The sequence below is a fragment of the Ranitomeya variabilis genome, chromosome 7 (assembly GCF_051348905.1).
Source record: "Ranitomeya variabilis isolate aRanVar5 chromosome 7, aRanVar5.hap1, whole genome shotgun sequence".
NCBI classification, from domain to species: Eukaryota; Metazoa; Chordata; class Amphibia; order Anura; family Dendrobatidae; genus Ranitomeya; species Ranitomeya variabilis.
Window position 1 is genome coordinate 205533013 of NC_135238.1, and position 26154 is coordinate 205559166.

The 26154-nt window shown below is 44.0% G+C and overlaps 1 protein-coding gene across 2 annotated transcripts in view; it reads right to left on the reverse strand.

The window, feature by feature from the left end:
* Positions 1 to 26154, reverse strand: part of MYO3B (myosin IIIB) — a 334653-nt gene that overhangs the window by 46453 nt on the left and 262046 nt on the right. For both annotated transcript variants that reach the window (XM_077272741.1, XM_077272742.1), the window contains 3 exons: positions 10647 to 10761; positions 7471 to 7534; positions 484 to 577 (listed from right to left, as the gene is read on the reverse strand). In XM_077272741.1, coding sequence (XP_077128856.1) covers positions 484 to 577; positions 7471 to 7534; positions 10647 to 10761 — 273 coding nt within the window. The remainder of the gene's footprint in view (positions 1 to 483; positions 578 to 7470; positions 7535 to 10646; positions 10762 to 26154) is intronic.

Consider the following 26154-nt stretch of genomic DNA (forward strand, 5'->3'; position numbering starts at 1 on the left):
TATTCTGATCATATTCGACGTGGACATTCCTGATTTTGACCTTTTTTTGACTAATCTCCAGCCTAACGATTTTGTATTTTGATCTTATCCAACTACTGGACCAAGCTTTCTGCCAGCCTGCACCACAGGCCAGTAGTTGACTCGGTGGCCCCAACCAATAGATCCCATAGCAACCCCTGGGATCTGGTAAACAGTGACTTGTGCCAAGTCTGAACAGAGTAGCCATTTTAGCGCTGCCAAGCGACCAATGACAGACCCACAGTTCAGAGGAGATGTTTGGGGACCACTTGCTAAGTTTTACAGATATGGGATTATCAGAGATTCTCTTTAGAATTGGTACTTTAGACTACGTGGGAATTTAGTAGCAGAACTTTTATCCGAATTTACGTCTTATAAACTTAGAAATTCTGAGTCTACTGAAAGTATTTGCAGGACCACAGGGTATTTTTTTTAGTAAAAGCTACTGTTATTAAAGTCCTTTACCTGTACTTGTGCGGGGTCCAAGGATGCTAAAGTGCTGTCTTCCTCTGACCATGCGTGTACTGTCCGCATTATGCAGATTTAAGACATCAAAATCCTTAAAATGAAACAAGAACATTTAGATTTATTAATATTTGTACTGAATTCTTGACTTTTAAACCATGAGACACAATATATCACTGGATTTTTTCTTTCTTTAAGGCTGGGATCACACATACTAAAAACACGGCTGAGTCTCGCATGTTAATACCCGGCATTGCCGCCGTCACTCAAGAGCGGAGCGTGCAGCTCCATGTATTGCTATGCGGCCGCACGCTCCGCTCCGGAGTGACGGCGGCAGAGCCGGGTATTAACATGCGAGACTCGTCCGTGTTTCTCGTTTGTGTGATCCCGGCCTAAGGGTACTGTCACACAGTGCAATTACGATCGCTACGACGGCACGATCCGTGACGTCGCAGCGTCGTATGAGTATCGCTCCAGCGTCGTAGACTGCGGTCACACTTTGCAATCACGGCGCTGGAGCGATGCCGAGGTTCGCTGGCAACCAGGGTAAACATCGGGTTACTAAGCGCAGGGCCGCGCTTAGTAACGCGATGTTTACCGTGGTTACCTGCGTAAAGGTAAAAAAAAAAAAAAACGTACATACTCACCATGTGATGTCCGTCAGGTCCCTTGCCGTCTGCTTCCCGCTCTGACTGAGTGCAGCCGTACAGTGAGAGCAGAGCGCAGCGGTGATAACCGCTGTGATCTGCTCTCACTTTCCGGCCGGCGCTCACAGTCAGAGCGGGAAGCAGACTGCAAGGGACCTGACGGACATCAGATGGTGAGTATGTACGGTTTGTTTTTTTTTACTTTTACGCTGGTAACCACGGTAAACATCAGGTTACTAAGCGCGGCCCTGCGCTTAGTAACCCGATGTTTACCCTGGTTACCAGCGAACGCATCGCTGGATCGCTGTCACACACAACCATCCAGCGATGACAGCGGGAGATCCAGCGACGAAAGAAAGTTTCAAACGATCTGCTACGACATACGATTCTCAGCAGGGTCCCTGATCGCTGCTGCGTGTCAGACACAGCGATATCGTAACGATATCGCTAGAACGTCACGAATCGTACCGTCGTAGCGATCGTAATTGCACTGTGTGACAGTACCCTAAGTCTGTCTTACAGGCAATACTCTACATTGTTTTTAAATTGAGTCTGTCAGTATGTATAGCACAAACGATCAGATGATAGCATCTTTACTAGTAAATACAGTAGAAAGTTTTTTGAAGTTTTTAAAAATATGAAAAAAAGAAAAAAAAACACAAGTTAAAATTGTCCCTTCATTAAAAATATTAATATAACAAGTAAAAAATACGCCAAACACATATTTGGTATCGCTGCTTTCGTAAATTTGTTATTTGTTAACCAGTGAAATAAAAAAAAATAGATATTTGGTATCTAAGCAATCATAATGACCTGGAGAATCATATTGCTAGTTTAACCATATAGTGAACATGGTAAATTACCCTCCCCCTCACAAAAAAAGAAAGGTTTGTGAAATTGCACTTTTTTGCAATTGTATTTTTTTCCCGTTTTCCAGTGCATCACATGATAAGATAAATTATGTAATTCAAAAGTACAACTCATCCCGCAAAAAAACAACCCTTCATATGGCTATGTTGATGGGAAAATAAAAAGTTATAGCTCTTGGAACAAGGAGAGGAAAATACATAAATGGAAAATTGCCCCAGGGCTGAAAGTGTTAATAAGGGGTACAAAGCATTAGATCAATAAAAATGGAAGTAAAACAATTAAAAAAAAATCAAGAAAGATAGCCAAATTAAAAAAAAAGTAGAAAGGCACTGCCAATCCATACTTTTGTTTCTATACCCATCACCTCGCCACAAAAAACCTCAAACATGCTTTCACTATAAAAACGAATTGCTAATTAAGAAGTAACACAATGTAAAATGTATTTTATTGGCCTTTAAAATAATTTTGAAAAAAAAATGGGTGAAAAATGCCATGCATTTCCTTTTTTTATTTACATTTTCCCTTGGTATTTGCTGTCATGGTTTGGACAGGGTTAATGACCTGCCCTCTCAGGGTTAATTGTTGTGGCCTCCTTTTGGATCTGGGGGGGATATTTATACCCACCCTGGACTAGGATTCTCTGTCAGTTAGGGTACTGTCACACAGTGGCACTTTGATCGCTACGACGGTACGATCTGTGACGTTCCAGCGATATCCCTACGATCTCGCAGTGTCTGACACGCAGCAGCGATCAGGGACCCTGCTGAGAATCGTACGTCGTAGCAGATCGTTTGGAACTTTATTTCGTCGCTGGATCTCCCGCTGTCATCGCTGGATCGTTGTGTGTGACAGCGATCCAGCGATCCGTTCGCTTGTAACCAGGGTAAACATCGGGTTACTAAGCGCAGGGCCGCGCTTAGTAACCCGATGTTTACCGTGGTTACCAGCGTAAAAGTAAAAAACAAAAAACAAAACAGTACATACTTACATTCCGGTGTCCTTCAGGTTCCTTGCCATCTGCTTCCCGCACTGACTGACTGCCGGCCGTAAGGCAGTGGCACAGCGTCACCGCTGTGCTCTGCTTTCACTTTACGGCGGCACTCAGTCAGTGCGGGAAGCAGACGGCAAGGGACCTGAAGGACACTGGAATGTGAGTATGTACTGTTTTTTTTTTTTTTACTTTTACGCTGGTAACCACGGTAAACATCGGGTTACTAAGCACGGCCCTGCGCTTAGTAACCTGATGTTTGCCCTGGTTACCCGGGGCCTTCGGCATCGTTGGTCGCTGGAGAGCTGTCTGTGTGACAGCTCCACAGCGACCACACAATGACTTTCCAACGATCACGGCCAGGTTGTATCGCTGGTCGTGATCGTTGGAAAGTTGCAGAGTGTGACAGTACCCTTATACTTTCGTTTTGTCTGTGTGCCTGACCCCCTGGTGTGCGTGTGCACACTGTGTTGTTTGTTTGCTCTCTGTGCTGGATCTGGTCTGTTTGATTCTCTCGGCTTTCTGACCTCCAGCTTCCACCTGACTATACTTCTGTCTCACCCTCCAGTACCTCGCTTATCTCCCGGTTATTGACTTCGGCACATTTGACTACTCTCCGGCGTCTTTCGCCTCCTTTGCACCCCGGCGCCTGGCTCCATCCCTGGCCACTCCCCCTCTGTCACATGGTTCAGGTCCTGCTTGCTATCCGGTGAGTTCTCTGCCGTTCTGCTCTGGGCTCCCTTACTGCGGCGTGTAGTCTCCCGGTACTAGTTACACCCGGGATCCTTGACATTTGCAAACATAAAGCTTTAAATATCATGAAAAAAATAAAATTTGATTTGAATGACCAAGTGAGAAAACACTTTATAGTTTTTAGACCCACATGTATGAAAAAGAAAAGTGACTGATTATGAATGGGAAATTGGAAGAATTTTGAACAGGCTAAAAATAATCCATGGGCATAGCTCATACTGCTCAAGATGTTAAATCAAAAATGACCAAGCATTATAAATTTGTGGAGCTTAGTCCTGGGTTTTAAGCCCAAAACTATTTTAATTTTACAGAGCAGAGCCTTTTTCAGGGATGTCTCACTTGCTAGGAAGCTTCCTGTAGTTTCAATACAATCAGGGATTAATCAGTAACAGATTATCACAGCAGGACTAGGTGTCACATGTAAGACAGTCCAACTAACCTATATAACCCCGCCCAAGAAGCTGCCAATCAGGGGTGTGGGCGGGGTTATACACAGTTCAGCAGTGATAGCACAGCTATGTCTATAGCAATGTAAACGGGAATTATAACAAAACTACAGCAAACAGCCCAGTAAGGTACACATCCCTGGAATCAGCATCCTTGTCTCTACACCATGCTGCTCTCAGATTATATAGCAAAAGCCTGATTACAGATTCCCTTTAAAAAGATTTTTTGCCTAACATTCAAGCTTATTAGCTTTCAAAAAAGCCATAGAGAAAGTCGTTATAACATTAGGGACAAGGAATAAAAAAACTAAACGACATTTATTAATTTCACAGATGAAAAATAAATGACAAGATCATATTAAAAGATATTAGATAGCATTTTCTAATGGTAAATCAGTACACTGTAACACAAGCTATGGGAAGCAGGAGATCATGCTAGAGCCCTAGGGGTCTCAGTCTAAGGCCGGGATCACACTTGCGAGAAACTCGCACGAGTCTCTCATCTCAATGCCGGCACTCGGACCGGAGCGCTCAGCTGCATAGAAATACATGCACACTCCGGACCTGAGTGCCGGCGGCAGTGCCGGGTATTAAGATGGGAGACTCGTGCGAGTTTCTCACAAGTGTGACCCCAGCCTAAGCTCAAAGATCTGGAGAGAGACCCCTAGGGCTACATATACTAAGGACCCAATTTATCAAAGTTTTTACACTCTAAAATAAATAAAATTTTTGCAAAATGCAAAGTCTGAAATTTTTTTGTTACTTTTGGCGTTTTCATGCCAGCCTTGGTCAGCTCCAACAAAATAGGTGGAGTTGTGGTGGGACGGGGCAAGGTGATGCCCACTTTTCCAATTCATGACTAGTTGTGGTGTTTCCTAACTGCAGTAAGATTTGTGGCAATACGCCACTTTTAAGACTCCTCTTAATGAATCTGGTGCCTCTGACTCCATAACGTCTCCTCATTGTGACTGGTGATGACTTAATGAATCGGGGCACATGTGTATCATACTAAATATTTAGATTTGTTCATCATCCCATCAAGGAATATTTCCAAAAACACACAGTAGGAGGTAGAGTACTAGAAGCCATGGGGGCCTAAAATAAAAGTTGCAATGGGTCCGCACTGTAGCATGACCACCTATACAAGAAAGGGAGCTCAGGACGCGAATTTATGCACTTAAATTTCCATTGTACATTGTAAATTTCTATTTTCTCCCTCCCCTACCTCTAGTTTTTGGGCTCGGTAGTAGCTAGTGGTTGGCATATTGGGGAAAGACATAGGAACAGTAGTAGTTATGCTTTTTAAGTCGGTCTGGACATGTGACAGGTATTGTGATGGGAACCTTCCTCTTTGTTACTGACCAAGGTATAACATAACAGAATCCAACAGAATGCTGATCCACCACAAGTGTATGAAACAGGACCGCACCCCGAAGAAGCTCAGCCCAGTTAGGGTTCGCTCACACCCATATAACTCAGACTGCTGCAATCTGATAAAAAAGACATTACACTCGGACCAATTTATTCCATGAGGCAGAGTAGATCTGCGATTTTTTCAGGTGTATTCGGCGTGAAAAAAAAATATTGAAGCGTGCTGCGATTTCATTCCGAAATTGGATGGGTGCGAGAAAAAAAATCAGATGCCATACAGACCATCATGGTGGCATCCAATTTTTACTGATATATTACAATTCTGTATCCTAGGAAACTGTAAATGGTCTTGTAAAAGATTAATAGCTGCTGAGTAAAAAAACGGACTGTACATGGATGACAAGTGAGAAAAAAATGCTACCACTTTTCTGTATGAAAATCAGACCGAATTTTTATACATTCTTCTGACCCCCCCCCCCCCCCCCCGCATATAATACTCAAACATTACTTTATGCTGGGTATCTGTAAAATAAAAAATAACTAATAGCGATAATAATGTGTGATCTCAGAAAGTCCAGCTACTGGGACCCCCTTGGATCTTGACAATGTGCCCCCTAAAATCCCCTGTGTGAATGTAGATGTTTCGCACATTGATTTGTGGTTGACCATGCACACCACTGCTTCATTTACAAAGGAAACTTTGAGGCCTAAATTCTTGGGAATGGAGGGTAATAATTGGTCAGGCCAGACCCCCCCAGTGATCTTACACTTGTCACTTATCCTGTGTATAGGTGATAAATGTCCTTGGGAAGCGTTCAGTATTTGGTCAGTATTTTACATCAGTATTTGTAAGCCAAAATCAGGAGTGAAAGAATCAGAGGAAAAGTATAATAGAAACATGTGCACAACTTCTGTATTTATCACCCACTCCTGATTTTGGCTTATAAAGATTGATGTGAAATACTGACCAAATACTGAACGTGTGAACATGGCCTTAAGCTTACTATTATACAAGTAAGCCGGCACCGATAGCACTCACCCGATGTCATAGTCACCCTGTGATAAAAAATAGAAATAATGTAGGGAACTAAAAGAGAAATTGAGACAAAAACTCAAGAGTGAGAAATCCACAGTGGCGACAACTTGGAGGCCTTTTAACTCCTTACGTCCCCAAGAACAACCCAGTAGATGCAGAAAACGGCAAGTAGCTGATATGACGGAACATTTTTGAGAACATGCTCCTTTAAAACCATTTTTATAGACTGAGAATCTCCGAGCACATTATGCGCTGTCCTCTCCCCCCTCGTGTTTCATTTGTATCAGCAAAAAGCTATAGGAAGGTATTAATCTGCTTAACATTTCTAAGTACATCATCCAGCGGATTTTGATATTTTTTTTTTATCTTACATATGCTCTACAGAGTTACTGGCAAAAAAACTGTACATTTTCTTCATTTCATCCTTTCAACATCAAATGGTAAGCAGCAAAAATTGGATCAAACTTCAAAGCTTGTACTGTGCTCCAAGTCACAGAAAGACTCCTCCATTTCACATATTGAATTCGAGCAGGATATCAAAGTGCTACCAAAGAACCTGAGGTCTTTACTAAAATAGAGGCTGTAACATCTGTAGCTAAGCGGAGTGCACAGACACACCACCTCGGGGAGCAGCTCGCGTTTTATTCTCCGCAGCAAATTTTCAGCCTTTTGATACTCTCTTTTCACTGTACCTCCCTGTCTTTCTACAGAACCCAAGTTCTTAGCAAGCGGGGCTTTTGTCTCAGAGACTTCAAAACATAACTAACGGTTTCATGTTCACATGGTTCAGCCAAATAGCCGTGAACACAACTATGAACAGTAGACAGAGGAATGCGGAGTAACAATGCGGCGTTCAGAGCCTCCACGTAAGACTACCTTCTCCAACTCCGGGTCCAGGCTGTTTGACTCTGTGAAATGAGTAGTATCACAATTCTCTTGCCTGGGAGAAGAGAAATGAGATTAAGTGATTTATGAAATACAATTACTCAATACATTCACTTCATACCAAAGTACAGGAAATAAAACATTTTATAGACCAAACATACTGAACAAAACAATAAATATTAATATTTTTTAATATTTTGTATATTAGAAGGTTAATATTTGGTGTACTATACAAATATTCAATATTGTTTTTGAAAAGTTATATAAAGAATCCCCTAAGATCAGTAGTGGTCAAGGTGACATATTGTAGGGGTCTCAAATTAAAGTCTGTGCGGGCTGGTACACATATGTGACTTTCCATTTTTTTTTTCTGTGTTTCCTCCATTTATGTATACATCAACACAACACAAATTTTGAAGATGAAAAAGCTACAACAGTGCCCCCATAGCAGAGGAGGATACAGAGCAGTTCCTTCATTCTTTAAATTTGGGCAGAGCACTCAGCATATCGGAGCACTCATGCCTGGTCATTGCCATGGGGGTGAACCTGCCTTCACATTCGGTCACACATGGCTCTCAAGCCACCAATTTGGCACCACTGGCCTAGTTTTAAACTCTTTACAATATATTTGTCAATAGTTTCTACACAAACTCTTCTCTTTATCGTGGCTTAACTTCTTTTTTTGACCTGAGATCTTCTGTCTGAGGCATATGGTAGTTGCTTATCTCCTTGTCTTCCATGGACTTCGAGTGAGACCACATGGAGGGCCTACATCCACCCAGTCCTGGTCATTGGCTGATCAATTTTGAGACTAAATCATGGGGCTGTTGGCAACGATGGGTGGGGAAATTTTAAGAAACCCTATGTTGGTAGGGTTTAATGAATCAAGAAGAGCAAAAAGAAACCCTGGTATATTTTTTGATGAAATAAAATGTAACTTGTATTTAATATATCTATAAAATTAATAAACAGACAACAATCACTGTGCAAATATAGTGCTCACTATGTTCACTCTACACTTTACACCCTATGCTGAGTGTCTGCCTGACAGCGGAGGTCGGCACCCTAAACATATAAACGAGTAATGGCGCCCCTGCTCCTTGACGGCTGTCCCTTTGAACTCACTGAATAACCCTATGTTTGTGCTTCATTCAGTCCGTCATTTATACAGACATTAGTGTGATCCTGCTCACCGTTTATATGCACATTTACCAATTGTCTGTCTTTATTGCTAGTCCTTGGATGGTACACTATCATGTTCTCTTCCCCTATGTCTGTATAAATGACTGACTGAATGAAGCACAAACATAGGGTTATTCAGGAGTTCAAAGGGACAGCCGTCGAGGAGCGGGGGCACCATTACTCGTTTATATGTTTAGGGTGCCAGCCTCCGCTGTCAGGCAGATAGTGAGCACTATATTTGAGTCACCCGACAGGGCCGTGAGGTAGTCGACACTGGGTTCAGTACTTAAGGGGATGTGTCATGGCGGCGACCCGGCCGTGGCCCTGGGCGACCATGTAAAAGGGAATTGAATAAAGTTTTTGCTCGTGACACCACCTGTGATATTTGGTCAGTGGTGGCCGACGCTGCTTAAAGGGGTCCGCTGGGGTGATATGATGGCAGCAAGATGGAATAACTTCCCACAGGTGAAGTAGGTCCCCAGGGCTCACGGTATATAGATGAAGATGGTGAATGGTGCAGTAAAGAAATGGAGGCCACAGGTTTGCAGTCTCTTTACCTGGTTTACTGAAGCTTCAGGCAACCGCAGTCCAGGGCACCAGATCACAAGTACAGGCAGGGTCCGGCCTGCTTGGAAGCGAATCCAGAGTCCCCTTTACCAGGGGGAGATGAAAGCCTTCCTCAAAGTGCGGTGGTGTTGTAGTCCCTTACTGCCTATGGCTTCTGATAAGGTCTTCACAGTTCCTCTCTGTCCCCCATACAGGTTAGGACACAAACCCGTATGACAGGTGACTAGAGCCTTTCTATAGGGTCTCTATCACGACCCGGGCCCTATGTGTCACTGTGCCTCTTGGGTGTAAAGGCGGACAAGTAACTTAAAGTTCAGCTGTCCTGCCGGTTTCAGCTATGTCTCTTAGAGTCCGACACGGCCTTGGTCTTCCGGATATCAGAATCTGCGCTCAGCCAGGGAGGTAGCCAAATCACTGCTCTGCTCCCTTGGTGTCACTCTCCTGTGCCTTTTCTCTCCTGCACACTTTCCACAAGCTGTCCTTTCCTTCTTAATTCTCTTTCTCTAGGAGCTGTAGCAACTCTGGCTACACTGCCTCTTCTGTCCTGCTGACACTCACTGTCCGACTGCACTCTCCTCTGTCCTCTGACAGACTGCCCAAAAACTTCTCTTTCCCTCTAGACCAGAATGTATAGGGGAGTTCCCCTTAATCCGGGTTCAGAGCTCCCCCTTCTGGCCTGGAGTATGAACGTGTTGTGCGTATGTGATTACCTGATAAAAGAGATCTTTCATCGCTTCCAAGCATGACATCACTCTCCCCATGAGGAAAGCAATGCCACTGCGACGACCAGGACCCTGGGGCGTTACATATTTGCACGGTGATTGTTGTCTGTTTATTAATTTTATAGATATATTAAATAAAAGTTACATTTTAGTTCATCAAAAAAATATACCAGGGTTTCTTTTTGCTCTTCTTCAACAATGGGTGGGGGGAATTTCAGCAACATGACTTGCCTACACCCTGTGTTCTCAGCAAAAAGGCAGGTGCAGATGGCAGTAAATTCTGTCACCTGAGAGAATGGAACCAATTATGCTAATCACACTCCGATCAAACACTGATCAGAGTGTAATCATAGTGCGCTCTGATCCTCTTGAATAAGAAGATAGAGAAAAAAGGTCTCCATCTTCTCCATTCTCTGAGTTCACAAAACTCGGACAGCACTCAGATGTCATCTATCCTAAGAATAGGTCTTCAGTGTAGTGGACAACGTTGCTCTTATTTACTGGTCATACACATCATATAACTGTTGGATGAACACCACTTTATTACTGGGCAGGTATTCAGGACAGGAATACTAAATGAAAATGGGACCAACTGAACATAGAAATTGGCAGCTGATCTCCAAGGAGAATATTTATTGTAAAATATTTGGGATTTTCTTTGCATAAATTCAGAAGTTATTTTAGATGTTGACTTACCATTTTCTGTTGTTGTAAATGGCGCAAGTCCGGCCGGGAGATCCATCTGTGAATGTAATTGGTTTGCTCTCCTTCAGTACAATATAATTCTTTCTGGCGACATACCCCTTAAATGCTATAAAAAGATAAAAAGTAAATATTGGCAAAAATACTTAATAGTACAAAATTCGCAAGTAAGTATTTATATGGGAAAGAGACTTATCATAATGCTTAGTTTGCTATAAAAAAAACCCCAAAACAAACAAAACTATTACTCGTCCTCCCTGGTCCTGTCGACTTTCTGCAGTAGCCCCAGTCTGTTGTTTTGCTGGAGCAGAGATATCATGTCGACAGCACTGCAGCCAATAAAGATTCAGCGGTTCTGCCCATGCGCTGTAGATGGCACAACAGGGCCGGACTGGGACTCAAATTCAGCCCTGGCATTTGAAGTTACACAGGCCCACTTGTCACATGGTGACTGTTTAATTTCTTTGTACACTTGTAGGCAGGGCCGGTTTTAGGCAAAGTGGGGCCCTAGGCAAAGTTTATAATGGGGCCCCAAGTGCTAACATATTGCACATCACACAAAAGCATTTCGGTTGTATTTACAAGCGCTGAGTTCAGGCCGCTAAATGAGTTTGATCGACAATACTGAAGTTGTTCAACGGTTGTTTCCTGGCCTCTTTCCACCAGCTGAGGAGTAATGATGGGACAGGACGATTACTAATAGATCACTAACAGATCACCATACAGTATCATGTTATCAGCAGCACATCTACAGTTTACCGCGCCGATGTCCTGCTGAGAACAATGATTTTTGTTCCAGCAAAAACAATCTGAATATGCAGCATTTTACTTGTTTAGTAAAATACACCCCATAGTCTTCCATATATTATAATGTGCACCACAGTCCTCCATATAATATAATACACTCCCTATAGTCCTCCATATAATAAAATACACTGCTCAGTCCTCCACATAGTATAATACACTCCTCATAGTGCTCCATATAGTATAATGCACCACCATAGTCATCCATGTAGTACAATTCACTTCCCATAGTATAATGCACCCCATAGTTCTTCATATAGTATAACGTATTCCCCATAGTCCTCAATACAGTATAATGCAGCCCACATATAGTATAATGTAGCCACCACCCCACAGAGAATACTGCAACGACCCCACAGAGTATAATGCAACCACCCCACAGAGTATAATGTAATCCCCCATAGAATATAATGCAGCCCCCCTCAGTTTAATGCAGCCCCCTGATAGAGTATCATTCAATCACCCCTCACAGAATATAAATATAATGTAGCCCCGAATAGAATATAATACAGCCCACCTCCCCATAGACTATAATGCAGCCCCATCAAAGAGTATGATGCAATCATCCCTCATAAAATCTAATACAGCCCCCCATAGAATATAATGTAGCCCCTATAGAATATAATACAGCCCACCTCCCCATAATATATAATGTAGCCCCCCATAGAATATAATGCAGCCCCCATAGTATATAACACAGCCTTCCCCATAGAATATAATATACCCCCACAATAGTATATAACACAGCCACATAGTATATAACACAGCCTCCCCCATAGAATATAATATACCCCCATAGTATAAAGCAAATCCCGCATAGTATATAGCGCAAGCCGCATAGTATGTAGCACAACCTGCATAGTATATAGCACAACCCACATAGTATATAGCACAGCCTGCATAATATAGCACAGCCCACGTAGTAGATAACACAGCCCTCGTAGTAGATAACACAGCCCACGTAGTATATAGCACAGCTGACGTAGTAGTATACAGCACAGCCCATGTAGTAGTATACAGCACAGCCCAGAGTAGTATACAACACAGCCCACAGAGTAGAATACAGCACAGCCCACAGAGTAGTATACAGCACAGCCCACAGAGTAGTATACAGCACAGCCCACACAGCAGTATACAGCTCACACGCCCACACAGTAGTATACAGCACACACAGCCCACACAGTAGTATACAGCACACACAGTAGTATACAGCACACACAGCCCACACAGTAGTATACAGCACACACAGTAGTATACAGCCCACACAGTAGTATACAGCACACACAGGCCACGTAGTAGTATACAGCACACACAGCCCACATAGTAGTATACAGCACACACAGTAGTATACAGCACACACAGCCCAGGTAGTAGTATTATGCACACACAGCCCACATAGTAGTATACAGCCCACACAGCCCATGTAGTAGCATACAGCACACACAGTAGTATACAGCACACACAGCCCACACAGCCCAGGTAGTAGTATTATGCACACACAGCCCACGTAGTAGTATACTGCACAGCCCCCCCCCCCCCCCCCCCCGGGAATGGTCCCACAGTCCAGTTAAAAAAAAACAAAAACACACTCCTCACCTCTCCTCGTTCCCGCGCTGCCTGCTCCCTGCTCCCGTCTCGACGGCTGCCGGTGCACTGCCTGACACACAATGAGTGCGCGATGTTGTTATCGCGCACCCGCAGTGTCAGAGGCAGAGCAGGGAATGATGGGAGAGGGATTGTCGTCAGACGCTCTCTCCTCCATCATTGCATTGAACTGTAGAAGAATGAGGCGGCGCTGGCGGGGGGGCGAGTTGGCGCTGGCGCTGCTGAAAACGGCACAGTGTGCAGCGGCCCACTACTGGCACCGGCCCTTCTGGCATTTGCCAGAACTGCCCGATGGCCAGTCCGGCCTGGGACACAAGTCCCTCAGCTCAGTGATCGTCTGCAGCACTGTCAACGTGATGTCACCGCTGCCTCCAAAACTGAGACCAGAGCAGCAGCAAAGACTCAGTGCTCAACTCGGAAAGTTTAATACTTAGGGTTTTTTTTTTTATTATTTCAGTGTATGGCATACATTTTCTGAAAAAGGGATAACTCCTACAAAGGGGTTGTCCAGGTTTGACAATATATGACTGCAGACTTTGTGAATTAAAACAGTGCGCACGGCATAACGGTGTCGGGATTCTCCAGTGCCATCTCTGGGAGTGGGCGGTCATGAAATATGCTTATTCCACATTCCGACTAGACGTGTGTTGACTCGCTCAATACAAGAAAATTGAGAGAGGCTGCACACTTCTACTCGGAAACTGGCTGGAAGTATGCTGCCTCGGAGTAACCCTTGACTCTGCCCTGTCCTTCAAACTGCAAATCCAAGCTCTCGCCACCTCCTGTCGCCTCCAGCTCAAACATATTTCCAGAATGCATCCTTTCCTCAACCCTCACTCTACTAAAATGTTTCTGCATTCCATCATCATCTCTCACCTTGAGTACTGCAACATCCTCCTCTATGGCCTGCCTACTAATCCTTAACTCTGCTGCCCAACTAGTTCATCTCTCCTCGCTACACTCCTGCTTCCCCACTTTGCAAATCCCTTAATTGGCTCCAAATTCCCCAGAGTATTCAGTTCAAGCTACTAATACTGACCTACAAAGCCATCCATAACCTTTCGCCTCCATACATCTCCAAACTAATCTCCCGATATTTTCCCTCACGTAATCTCCGTGCCTCCCAAGACCTCCTTCTCTCCTCCACATTTATTCATTCCTCACCCAATTGCCTCCAAGACGTCTCCTGAATATCTCCCATCCCCTGGAATTCTGTGCCCCAACATGTCTGTATATCCACCACATTCAGATCCTTCAGACGGAACCTGAAAACCCATCTCTTCAAGAAAGCTTACAGCCTACAATGACCCCACTGCCACCTCAACACCATCAGAGCTACTGCAACCCCCCCAACCGACTATCTCCTTCCCCATCATCCTGTAGAATGTAAGCCCGCAAGGGCAGGGTCCTCTCCCCTCTGTACCAGTTGTAGTGCAGTGTGACAGACAAGCAATGACCCAAGAAAGTTAAAAAACAACGTCCCTTTAATGTCCCATGTATTCACAAATGGAAAACAAAAGATATCCTCCAGATCGCAGCCAGGAAACAAGACAGTCCGTATCTGAGACCGGTTGCCATGGGTGACTGCACCACCGTGTCACGGTGAGGGGTGCCAGGCCTTTTGGCTCTGCTGGGCTCCATGTTAATTCACACAGGCTGAAGCTTGCAGAGTCACCTGCTCTGCAGTTTGCAATCCAAGACTGACACACCCAACCCTTTGCTGCAGGGTTTTGTGATGGAATCTGTGGCCATGGGCCGCTTGTAAGACCCAGCCCGAAGGGAGCGAACTGCCCCACTACCATCCTGTAGTTTGATCCAAAAACAAAAGCCCATGCCGGGTTTTCTTAAATCTGCCTTGGGCAAACAGCTTGCCCAGGACCAAACTTACTTTAATTTTGCACTGCAATTACAGCTATAGCTGTGGCTGCAATGCACACGAGCGGTCTTAATACGCTTCTATGCGCATCCTGGGGGACACATAGCGACCCTCGCATATGACACCTGTCCCTGCCTCACATAGTCTATCTATGTTTACTGTCAGTTGTATCTGAAATTTTAATGTAACCCCTTTTCATGTACAGCACCATGGAATCAATGCTATATAAATAAATTAATAATAATACTTGCAGTCACATGAACGCCCGCTCCCTGCGCAGGCAAGTCGCCCCCACCGCCGCAGGGCCGAGGGGTACCCGGTACTGGGCCTCTGAGTCTATGCTCTGGGGTTGTCACGGTGGCTAGGCCCGGTCCGTGGCCCTGCTGAGGGGCGTACAATGAAAGGTGTAGATGGTGGTGAGGTTGTGGTGCAGCGTAGGTCGCAGTAAATAACAAGGACACCAGGTTGCAGTCTCTTTACCTCTTTACTGAAGGCTTCGAGGTGCTCAATCAGGAGCACTGTTAACTGGGCTGTCTGAGACCGGCCGGTCCAAAGGCACATCAGGAGTTCCCTTTTCAGGTGGGAATCAGTGTCTACCTTCTAGCGCTGAGTGTTGTAGTTCTTCCCTGCTGAGCTCCCGGGATAGTCCTCACAACTGTTTCTGTCTGTCTCTGATGTTCGTTCTCTCCGTCCCCCAGATGCTATGGCTAGGACGCACCCGTATGACGGGGTAGGCCTGGAGTTCTTCCGGGACCCTAGAGTCGCCCCTCTCCCACAGCTGCCTCCGTTGTCTGCTTAGGTGATTTTGGGTGAGACAGCCAACCTATAATTGGCTATCCTGCCGTGGTTTGAAGTATTGCTTATAGTCTCTTACTTGCTCGGCGTTCCGGCCACCGACTGTTTGCGCCTCAGAAGGATGTTGCCTCGTTCTTACAGCACGACTCCTTCTGGTATTCTCGCCCCTATACTGTATTCCCGTTGCTCACTTGGTTGTTCTGCTCTTAGGAGTCTGCCAGGATCCCATCCCTGACAGGTCCTCTCTCTAGCTCTTCCCAGTTACTTCTCCCTGTCTTCCTGTCCAACCCCCAGTTTTACCAGATTGTGAGGAGTGGCCTACTAGATAGAACCACCCCCCCTGGTGGCCGGAGTGTGAAGTGTAGTGTGTGTTACCTGATCAGGTGAACTCCTTTAGTGCAGTCAGACGTAACATCACTCCCCTTAGTGGCAGAGCGACATTACTGCAACGACCAGGACTCTTGGGCGCTGCACTGGCAATTGACTTGTATTGAGTGAGGCAATGCACATTGTAGGGGTTCACTCTCTCCGGTAGCCCCTTGGAACACAGGATTTTTTTATATTACACACAGAAAAGTATTTATTACCACAGGTTGAACAGCGCCGAAAACAAAACCATAAACATGAAATCCCTAGTCTTGTCCTGGCACTAACTAAACAATACAGACCCTGGCTTCTCGGCTGAGCTAGGACCAGTTCGGTCACACAGAACAGCTATAGGAATCAGTGATACTTGCAGGACTGTGCAATCGTTTCTCAGAGAGATTCTGCTCCAACACAATCCACTCTGCTCAGCTCATCCAGCTGACTGACAACAGTGAACACATGACCTGGTTCTAGTCACAGCTATCCAGGTGCATCTAATCAGGGCCTGTACTGCTTGAATTTACCTCCCAGCCTTCCTGGCTTTCCTACCACGTCTAGTCGGAATGTGGCCGGGAATATGCATATCGCATGATCGCCTACTCCGAGCATCGGCACCGGACAATCCAGACAGCGCTGGGAGTGGCTGCAGACTTTTGTTCCAAACCTGGACAACCCCTTTAAGGTAGGATTACACTGACTGACTTGCAGTATTAAACAACATCCGATTTGCTACATGATTGCAGCTTGACAGTCATTTCATAATCCGTTTAGAGATGCAGACTGCGTGCACACCAATGCACATAAGAACGGTCAACTTGCCAACTTTTGATTGACTTCATCTGGTGAACTTGTCCATTTGTAGTGGATAAAGCAAGCAGCCATCTAAAATTAATCATAACTTCACCCTTTAATGAGACCAAGTCCATTTTCTACCTCTCCAAGCTTGTCCTTGCTTCTCCTTATCCTTTGTAACATTTTACTCCTGGAATATCTTGCATCTTTGAGGTTTCAGAAAGGTTTGTCTGGATCCAGAGGATTTGCTGAATCTTTTGGGAGACCAGGATGTCAACCTTTATTCCAAGAGCATCCCAGATTTTCTGGAAGAGTTCCAAGCATGGCCTTGGACCTCCCCCACCGTGGGGCCTGATATTTTCTAGTTTACACTCCTGGTAGTTATTTATGTAGGTCATTTGTACACTGTGCACCTATAGAATCCCCACCTCTTAATAAAAAGACCCAAAACGGTGGTTCTCTGATGCCCCTTCAGAGGTCCCATTCAAATGAGAATAGGTGTGAAGGTATGCTCCTATCTATGTGACTTTCTCTGGTGAAGAGATAAATCCAGTTGTGGATGTCCCCATATTAATGGAACGTGGGTGCTACATAGATTAAAAATAATCTGTACTTGCCGTCTGGACTGGCGCTGCTGCTCCGCTCTCAGCCCTGTGCTCCCTGACAGTCTCTTGATATAAACAATTCCACATGACCACTGCAGCCAATCATTGGCTGCAGCTTTCGCAATCCCGTCGGAGAGGAACAACAACAATGTCTTCCAGACAGAATTTTCATGCACAGAACCAATCAGGGGTGACCTCCACATTAATAAAAAACACAGAGATCCTCAATACAACATTGCCAGCCAAATAATACCCCCATATCCATGGTCTATTGTTAACAATACCATCGAAAAGTAGCGAAAGTGCCCTATGTACAGCGGCTGCCAAAAGTGCCAAGAGAAAGCACCCTGCCCCCCATAAACAGCTCCAAGTTTACCGCTGGAAACTACAGTTATGCTCATAAGTTTACATACCCAAGCAAATTTTTTGCTTTCTTGGCCTTTTTTCAGAGAATATGAATGATGAGAGACACCAAAACGTTTTCTCCACTCATGGTTAGTGGTTGGGAGTAGCCATATATTGTCAAACTACTGTGTTTTATCTTTTTAAATCATGTCAATCCAAAACATCCAAATGACCCTGATCAAAAGTTCACACACCCCATTACTTAATACCGTGTATTGCACCCTCTAACATTAACCCCTTCATGACCGTGGGATTTTTTGTTTTTCCGTTTTCGTTTTTCACTCCCCTCCTTCCCAGAGTCATAACTTTTTTATTTTTCCGTCAATTTGGCCATGTGAGGGCTTATTTTTTGCGGGACGAGTTGTACTTTTGAATGACACCATTGGTTTTACCATGGCGTGTACTAGAAAACGGGAAAAAAATTCCAAGTGCGGTGAAATTGCAAAAAAAGTGCAATCCCACACTTGTTTTTTGTTTGTTTTTTTTGCTAGGCTCACTAAATGCTAAAACTGACCTGCCATTATGATTCTCCAGGTCAGTACGAGTTCATAAACACCTAACATGACTAGGTTATGTTTTACCTAAGTGGTGAAAAAAAATTCCAAACTTTGCAAAAAAAAAAATAAATAAAATTGCGCCATTTTCCGATACCCATAGCGTCTCCATTTTTCGTGATCTGGGGTCGGGTGAGGGCTTATTTTTTGCGTGCTGAGCTGGCGTTTTTAATAATAGCATTTTGGTGCAGATACGTTCTTTTGTTCGCCCTTTATTGCATTTTAATGCAATGTCACGGCGACCAAAAAAACGTAATTCTGGCGTTTCGATTTTTTTCTCGTTACGCCGTTTTGCGATCAGGTAAATGCTTCTTTTTTTATTGATAGATCGGGCGATTCTGAACGCGGTGATACCAAATATGTGTAGATTTGATTTTTTTTTTATTGATTTATTTTGATTGGGGCGAAAGGGGGGTGATTTAAACTTTTATATATTTTTTATTTTTTTCACATTTTTTTTAACTTTTTTTTTTACTTTTGCCATGCTTCTATAGCCTCCATGGGAGGCTAGAAGCAGGCACAGCCCGATCGGCTCTGCTACATAACAGCGATCATAAGATCGCTGCTATATAGCAGAATTGCAGGTGTGCTGTGAGCGCCGACCACAGGGGGGCGCTCACAGCCACCGGCGATCAGTAACCATAGAGGTCTCAAGGACCTCTATGGCTACAATATACAAGCATCGCCGACCTCCGATCATGTGACGGGGGTCGGCGATGCGCTCATTTCCGGCCGCCCGGCCGGATGCGGTAGTTGAATGCCGCTGTCTGCGTTTGACAGCGGCATTTAACTAGTTAATAGCGGCGGGTGATCGCGATTTCACCCGCCGCTATTGCGGGCACATGTCAGCTGTAAAAAACAGCTGACATGTCGCCACTTTGATGTGCGCTCACCGCCGGAGCGCACATCAAAGCAGGGGACCCGACATCGGACGGTATAGTACGTCCGATGTCGGGAAGGGGTTAATGACAGCTTGAAGTCTTAGTGGTAGTTGTGGATGAGGTTCTTTATTTTCTCGGATGGTAAAGCTGCCCACTCTTCTTGGCAAAAAGCCTCCAGTTCCTGTAAATTCCTGGGCTGTCTAGCATGAACTGCGCGCTTGAGATCTCCCCAGAGTGCCTCAATGATATTGATGTCAGGAGACTGAGATGGCCACTCCAGAACCTTCACTTTGTTCTTCTGTAAACTTTTGAGCGCAACCGTATCAATAGTATTTTAGAACATAAATGTCAGAACAATCATTTCCGATCATTGTTTTCTTAAATAATATACCTGTGGCGTAACACATTACATTAGCAGAGTCATAGGGGTGATCAGATTTAACAATTATTTATTGCAGGCACATATCATATCAGAACTAAGTTTATATTAAATGAAGAAATTAGTAAAATACTCTTTAATTCGAGCACTCGATACATAATTTTGGACAGGCTGAGAAGGATTATTTTTCTGAATAGCTCATTTTCTGATTATTTTCTGAATAGCGCAGCATACAGTATATTACACACAATATTTCCTGCAGAGTGAAGTCTGGCTATGATAAAGCTAATCTCCGCAGTTTGAAAATAATTATAATGTTCTCTAAAATTGAAGTGCGGAGCATTAAATATTACACAATGACCTGGTTACACACATTGCTTCATCATATCGGCAGATGTATACAATGTTGTAGATTATCGTGCTATAAAAAGCAAGTGGTTTGGAACTCATTGATGGTCTTCATAGGAAATTAGAATCAGAGGGTGGAAGAGAGAATGAAAGTGTTCTGCAATGTCTTTATAAAATTCATGCTGTACTGTAAACTGCGGGTGTATTGTTTAGACGACTGGGTGGGTGACAACTGTAGTTCTAAACCATACATTTATGGCTGTCACTCCCCTCCCCCACAAAACAATAAAGAGCATCTCCCTTATTTTAGCAATATATAACAATTACAATTACATTAAGGCTGTGTGCACACGTTCAGGGTTTTTGGCGGTTTTCCGCTATAAAAATGTGATAAAACCACTAAAAAATGCTTATATTAAGCATCCTATTATTAGAATGCATTCCGCATTTTTTGTGCACATGCTGCGTTTTTTTCCGCAGCGGAATCGCATTCCGGAAAAAAACGCAGAATATCCATTCTTTGTGCGGAATCGCGGCGATTCCGCACACATAGGAATGCATTGATCCGCTTACTTTCCGCATGTGGCTATGCCCACCATGCGGGAAGTAAGTGGATCATGTGCGGTTGGTACCCAGAGTGGAGGATAGGAGGCTACCCTCCAGGGACTGGGCACCATATACCTGTAAAAAAGGTATATTTCCGGCGGCATCTGCAGCCTTCCTGCTCTTCGCGATGCTCCAGTTCCCAGTAATACCATTATCTGCAGCACTCCTCCTTGTGACTCCATAGATATCTATGGTCAGTGTAGAGTGACTCGGGCTTCGACTTTTAGAGGCAGGTTAGAAGGAGTTAGAATTTTTGCAGGACTAAGCTTGTTGATCGCCTGTGATCGCCTCACAGATGAAACAAAAATGCTACCTGGCTGCGTCTATGATGGTCGCCGCATCGTCAAAACGACGCATGCGGCACCATCCGCATACTGCGGCACGACCTGCGTACCTAATGTTAAATATAGGTACACAGGCCGCATGCAGAAGTAGGCGGAGCTAGCGGCGGAGGTGCGGCGGGGGGCGGGGCTTCACGGAGGAAGTCCGCAGCCCGCCGCAGATCAGGTAAACGCTAGTGTGAAACTAGCCTAATAAATAAGTCACACTTCTGGAAATTTTATGGATAAGTGACAAATACAAGTTTGTAAGTGTCGTCCATATAAGGGCTCATTCATATAACTGATTTTTTTCAGATGAGTGCTATCCATGGTTTTCTAGGATAGCACTCATACCTATGATATTCTATGGGGCTATGAATATGTCCGATTTTTTTATTTTTTCCCCCCCCCCAGACCGAGCGGTCCACATAAAAAAAATTGGAGACATGTCTGATTTTGATCCGAGTGTTAGATCAAAATCGGCAATGCAAGTTCTGTGAAAAATATCGGACCACACTCGGGTGATACCTGAGTGCAGTCCGATTTTCATGAACTGACCGAACGGCGAACTCTTTTTAATTTACTTTCGTATCCGAGCAAAACTTATGACACTTTGATCAAACTCTGATCAAATTGTGATCCGAAAAATCGGACTGTTTTTCTCAGATGTAGATGTGGAGAAATGGAGGTGTGACCCTATCCTAACTGTAAGCATAAGTAAAAAAAAAATTACAGTACTCTAAACAAACAAAAAATAATAATACATGTACTTTTCTTGCCTTTCTTTTTGCTCTGATGGATGCATACAAAATGGTGAACAATGTTTGATTATTTTGGCAAATGCAAATATGCTTTTTTTGTTTCACTGTTTTATTTATGGCTTTCTAAAGTAAAATGTCGCAGAATTCTTTCGAAAGCTTTAAAATGTTGCATGTTAGCCTTCCGCTGCCCAAACATAAATTGGGCAGATTTTGTACTTCACTAGGGCACTGGTGTACAATTGCGCAAAAACTTTTGAGACATTTTGAAAAGTTTCATATGATTAATTGCCCGGAAACATCTGGATAATTAAGTCCTTGCTCATATTGTCGAGCAACCATAGGACAAGGACTGAAAAATCTAGAGTAAAAAAAAGGTGCAAATGCCTTATAGTATTTGGTGCAAACATATAAAGTCTAATAAACAAACTTTTAATCCCCCAAGAAAAAAAAACGCTAGAAGAATGATGCTACTGTCTGTAGATGATGCTTCACAGGTGGGTAGGTGGGCTTTCTCTATGGAAATGCTATTGCTCCGGAGCTGCATCCAGTGTCAACTCCTGTCTAGTGAAATTCCATCTGACAGCCCCACACATGAGATATCACAATTTATATGTATATTTCCATACCCATAGGGAATGTAACTTCAACTAGATTATTTTTTTTCAAGCCTTTCTTGTCTCCTCCACTTGATCAATGGGTTGTGCAGTACATAAGCCCACTGAGATCTCTCGACCACCAGCTCATGTATTTGAAAGGCGTCTGTTTATTTTTAAAATGCAAATTCCCATACCCCCAAAGACTTCGCAGAAAAGAAAAAAAAAAAAAAGAACAATCTCTTAAGTTAAGAGATTTCCATCAGGGGGCTGCTTTCCTGTTTTATACCAGACGAAGATCAATCGCTGTCAAAACCACTTACAGAATATTGTACAATCAGACTTAGACTCTTTCAAATGAAATAAAATCTTTTTATTTATTTTTTACATCACAGTTTGCCAAAATGATAAAAATCACTATAAAAATAATAATAATGATGCTAAAAAAAAAAGCTTTGAAATGCTGACTTCTTGTTGGACCACTGCTTGGAGAAATGCCACAGATAACAATTAAGATTGACCCCCCTATACTAACCTCCCCGCCTCAGCAGCATATTCCGGTGGAGATCAGGCCCAATAAGGTTAATACCCCCACTTTGATCTCTGTCAAGGCGTACTAGCAAGAATTAATTTACATTTCAGATGAAATAAAAAAAAAAAAAGTTGACAGCATGAAAAGGCATCTTGTTCCCGGTATGTGAATGTGCAGCAATAGATTGGGAATTCTAAAAAGGAAGTTCTAAGGAAGCTAACAGGATAAGCCCCCACTGCTGATTTTACTGGGAAAGAGATGAAAGGGAAACAAATTTCAATATGAGCGGGACTGCAGAAACATGTAAGCCAAATGTTTTCTAAATTCTCCAAATGAATGGTCCTGGATGTGCATGGTGTCAGCCCGTTCATTGTCATTTGCACCGAGATTGAAAATTTATACTTTTGGAGTTGTAATGTAAAATTTTAATTTTACGTCTATTTTAGACCTGGCACAGTTCTTGCACTTACGAAATGTTTTTTTTTTTTTACATGACTAAAAGAAAGGTGTCATGCATTTAAAGGGAGACCTGTCATGTATTTCATTTCACTTTCATTATAGGGGTTGTCCAGGACGTTTGCATTGATGACCTATCCTTACGGCTCATGCACATGACCGTATTTTCTGTCCGAGTGTAACCCGACAAAACATTGGATCGCACTCGGGCCAATGTTATTCTATGGGGCAGTGCACTTTTGCGATTTTATTTTTTTTCCAGTCCAAGGAAAAATGATCACAGCATGCCGAGCCTGATCCGATATTCGGATCACAATCGGCCATGCAAGTCAATGAGTGTGCGTAAAACATCTGACGACATTTGAGGGCAGTCTAGTTTCCACGGAATTACAGAATGAGAAAGGTGGAGACTTTTTTTACCATCTTCTCCTCATCTGAGAGTTGGAACGCATTGTGATCAGAGTTTGACCACAGTGAGATTTCCATAATTGGCTCGATTCTCTCGGATGAGAGAATCTATGGTCGTCTGCACCTAGCTTTAGAATTGGTCATCGATAATCTGATTGGTGGGGTGCAACACCAAGCACACCCGCCGGTTAGTTGTTACATGGTGCTCAGTTGAGGAGCTGCACAGCACAGCTTCATCAACTTACAGTGGCTGCAGCTGGGTACTGCATATCTGCCCCCTGTTCGAATCAATAGGGGGCAGATGTGAAGCCCTGTGGTCCGAATTTCAGCCCCAACAGCTCAGATATTGATGACCTATCTTAAGGATAGGCCATCAATGTAAAAGTCCCAGACAATCCCTTCAATAAGATTTAAAGCATTTCTGACATTTTAGGTAACTTTTCAGAAAAATCCAAGAGGATTAACATTGCTTCTAAACATATGAATTGCATCCTGCATTTTTCATCAGTCCCACCCATCTGCAGACTCTCCTCTAATTTTCAGGTTTCTCTGAGCTAATGAGTGGAGACTATTTGCCATGATGTCTCCTATGTACAGTGCACAGAGAGTGATGGATTCTTACTCTTCTTTATCTGTATATTGTACAGGATAACTGAGCGGTGTGGCTGTGTATCCAGCACTGGAAAGAGGTTAAACAGTTAAGCTGCTGCATGATGTGAATGTGTTTGCTTCCAATCTCACTGTGCTTCCAAATACTTCTCCCCTCTTCTTATGTAACACTGGTGGGTGCGGGCACACTGTGCCATGGGCCAGGCTTATCCTGGAGAGCCGTAACTAAGTGACTACCTGGTGTTTGCTAGAGACTCTGATGGTGAGAATAGGCTTGGTCACAGATAGTGACCAGGTACCACGCTAGGGCAGTCCCCGAGTCTGCAGCAAATGACCGGACAGCCAGAAGCACGGGTACAAGGTACAGGCGGAGGAAGGCAAAGACTTGGTCACACAATCTGAGGTCAGGGCAGGCAGAATAGGTTCAATATATGTAGCCAAGGTCAGAAGCGTAGAAATCGAGATAAACTGCAAACGAGCCAGGTCAATAACTAGGAAGAGAGAGCGAACATGCACAAATAGGAACTAGAGACAAGGTACTACGACATACTGATAGGGAATTTAGATTGTGAGCCCCATCGGGGACAGCGATGATAATGTGTGCAAACTGTAAAGCGCTGCGGAATATGTTAGCGCTTTATAAAAATAAAGATTATTATTATTTATTTACTAGAAACCGTCCTTCAGACAAGGAGTGGTGGGAGGAGCTGCCTAATAAACCCTTGGTGCCGAAGAATTGGCTAGGGAAACCAAAGTCTGCAGGACACAAGTGGATAAGTTCTGCAAAGTATGACCACACCTCAATATAGCCAAACTCACCAGCAGCATTAGGATGCAGCAGAGCTGGAAATGCTGCAAGAGACAGCTCAGCGAGATGACGATAGACTGAGAGGAGCAGAGCGGTGAACGCAGTGAGTAGGGCTTACTGATCGTGCGAGTTGCCGCTGTTACAGTACTCCCCCCACCTTATGCTCCCTCTTCCTCAGGCCGTATTAACCAAGAAACCGCTTATAAATAGTGTTGTCGGCAGGCTCCCAAGATCTCGTCTCAGAACTAAAATCCTTCCAATTGACCAGATAGAAGGTCTTCCCTAAAACCTTCTTGGAATACAAGAAACATGTTTGATGGACCCTCAGGAACAGGTGTAGAGGTAGGAGTAAGAGGGAAGAGATGAATGCCAACAGGGCAGGATAGACATGTATGCAGACAGGACAGGACAGACATATATGCCAACAAGGCAGGATAGAGATGTATGCTGACAGGACAGGACAGAAATGTATGCAGACTGGACAGACATGTATGCCAACAAGACATGATAGAGATGTATGCCGATAAGACGGAGATGTATGCTGACAGGACAGAGATGTATGCAGACAGGACAGGACAGAGATGTATGCAGACAGGACAGGACAGAGATATATGCAGACAGGGTAAAGATGTATGCCGACAGGACATGATAGAGATGTATGCCGACAGGACATGATAGAGATGTATGCCGACAAGACAGGATAGGGATGTATGCCGACAGGAAAGGATAGAGATGTATGCCGATAGGACAGGATAGAGAAGTATGCCGAAAGGACAGGATAGAGATGTATGCCGACAGGACATGATAGAGATGTATGCCGACAAGACAGGATAGGGATGTATGCCGACAGGAAAGAATAGAGATGTATGCCGATAGGACAGGATAGAGATGTATGCCGAAAGGACAAGACAGAGATGTATGCCGTCAGGACAGGATAGAGATGTATGCCGACTGGACAGAGATGCATGTCGACAGGACAGGACAGAGATGTGTGCCGAC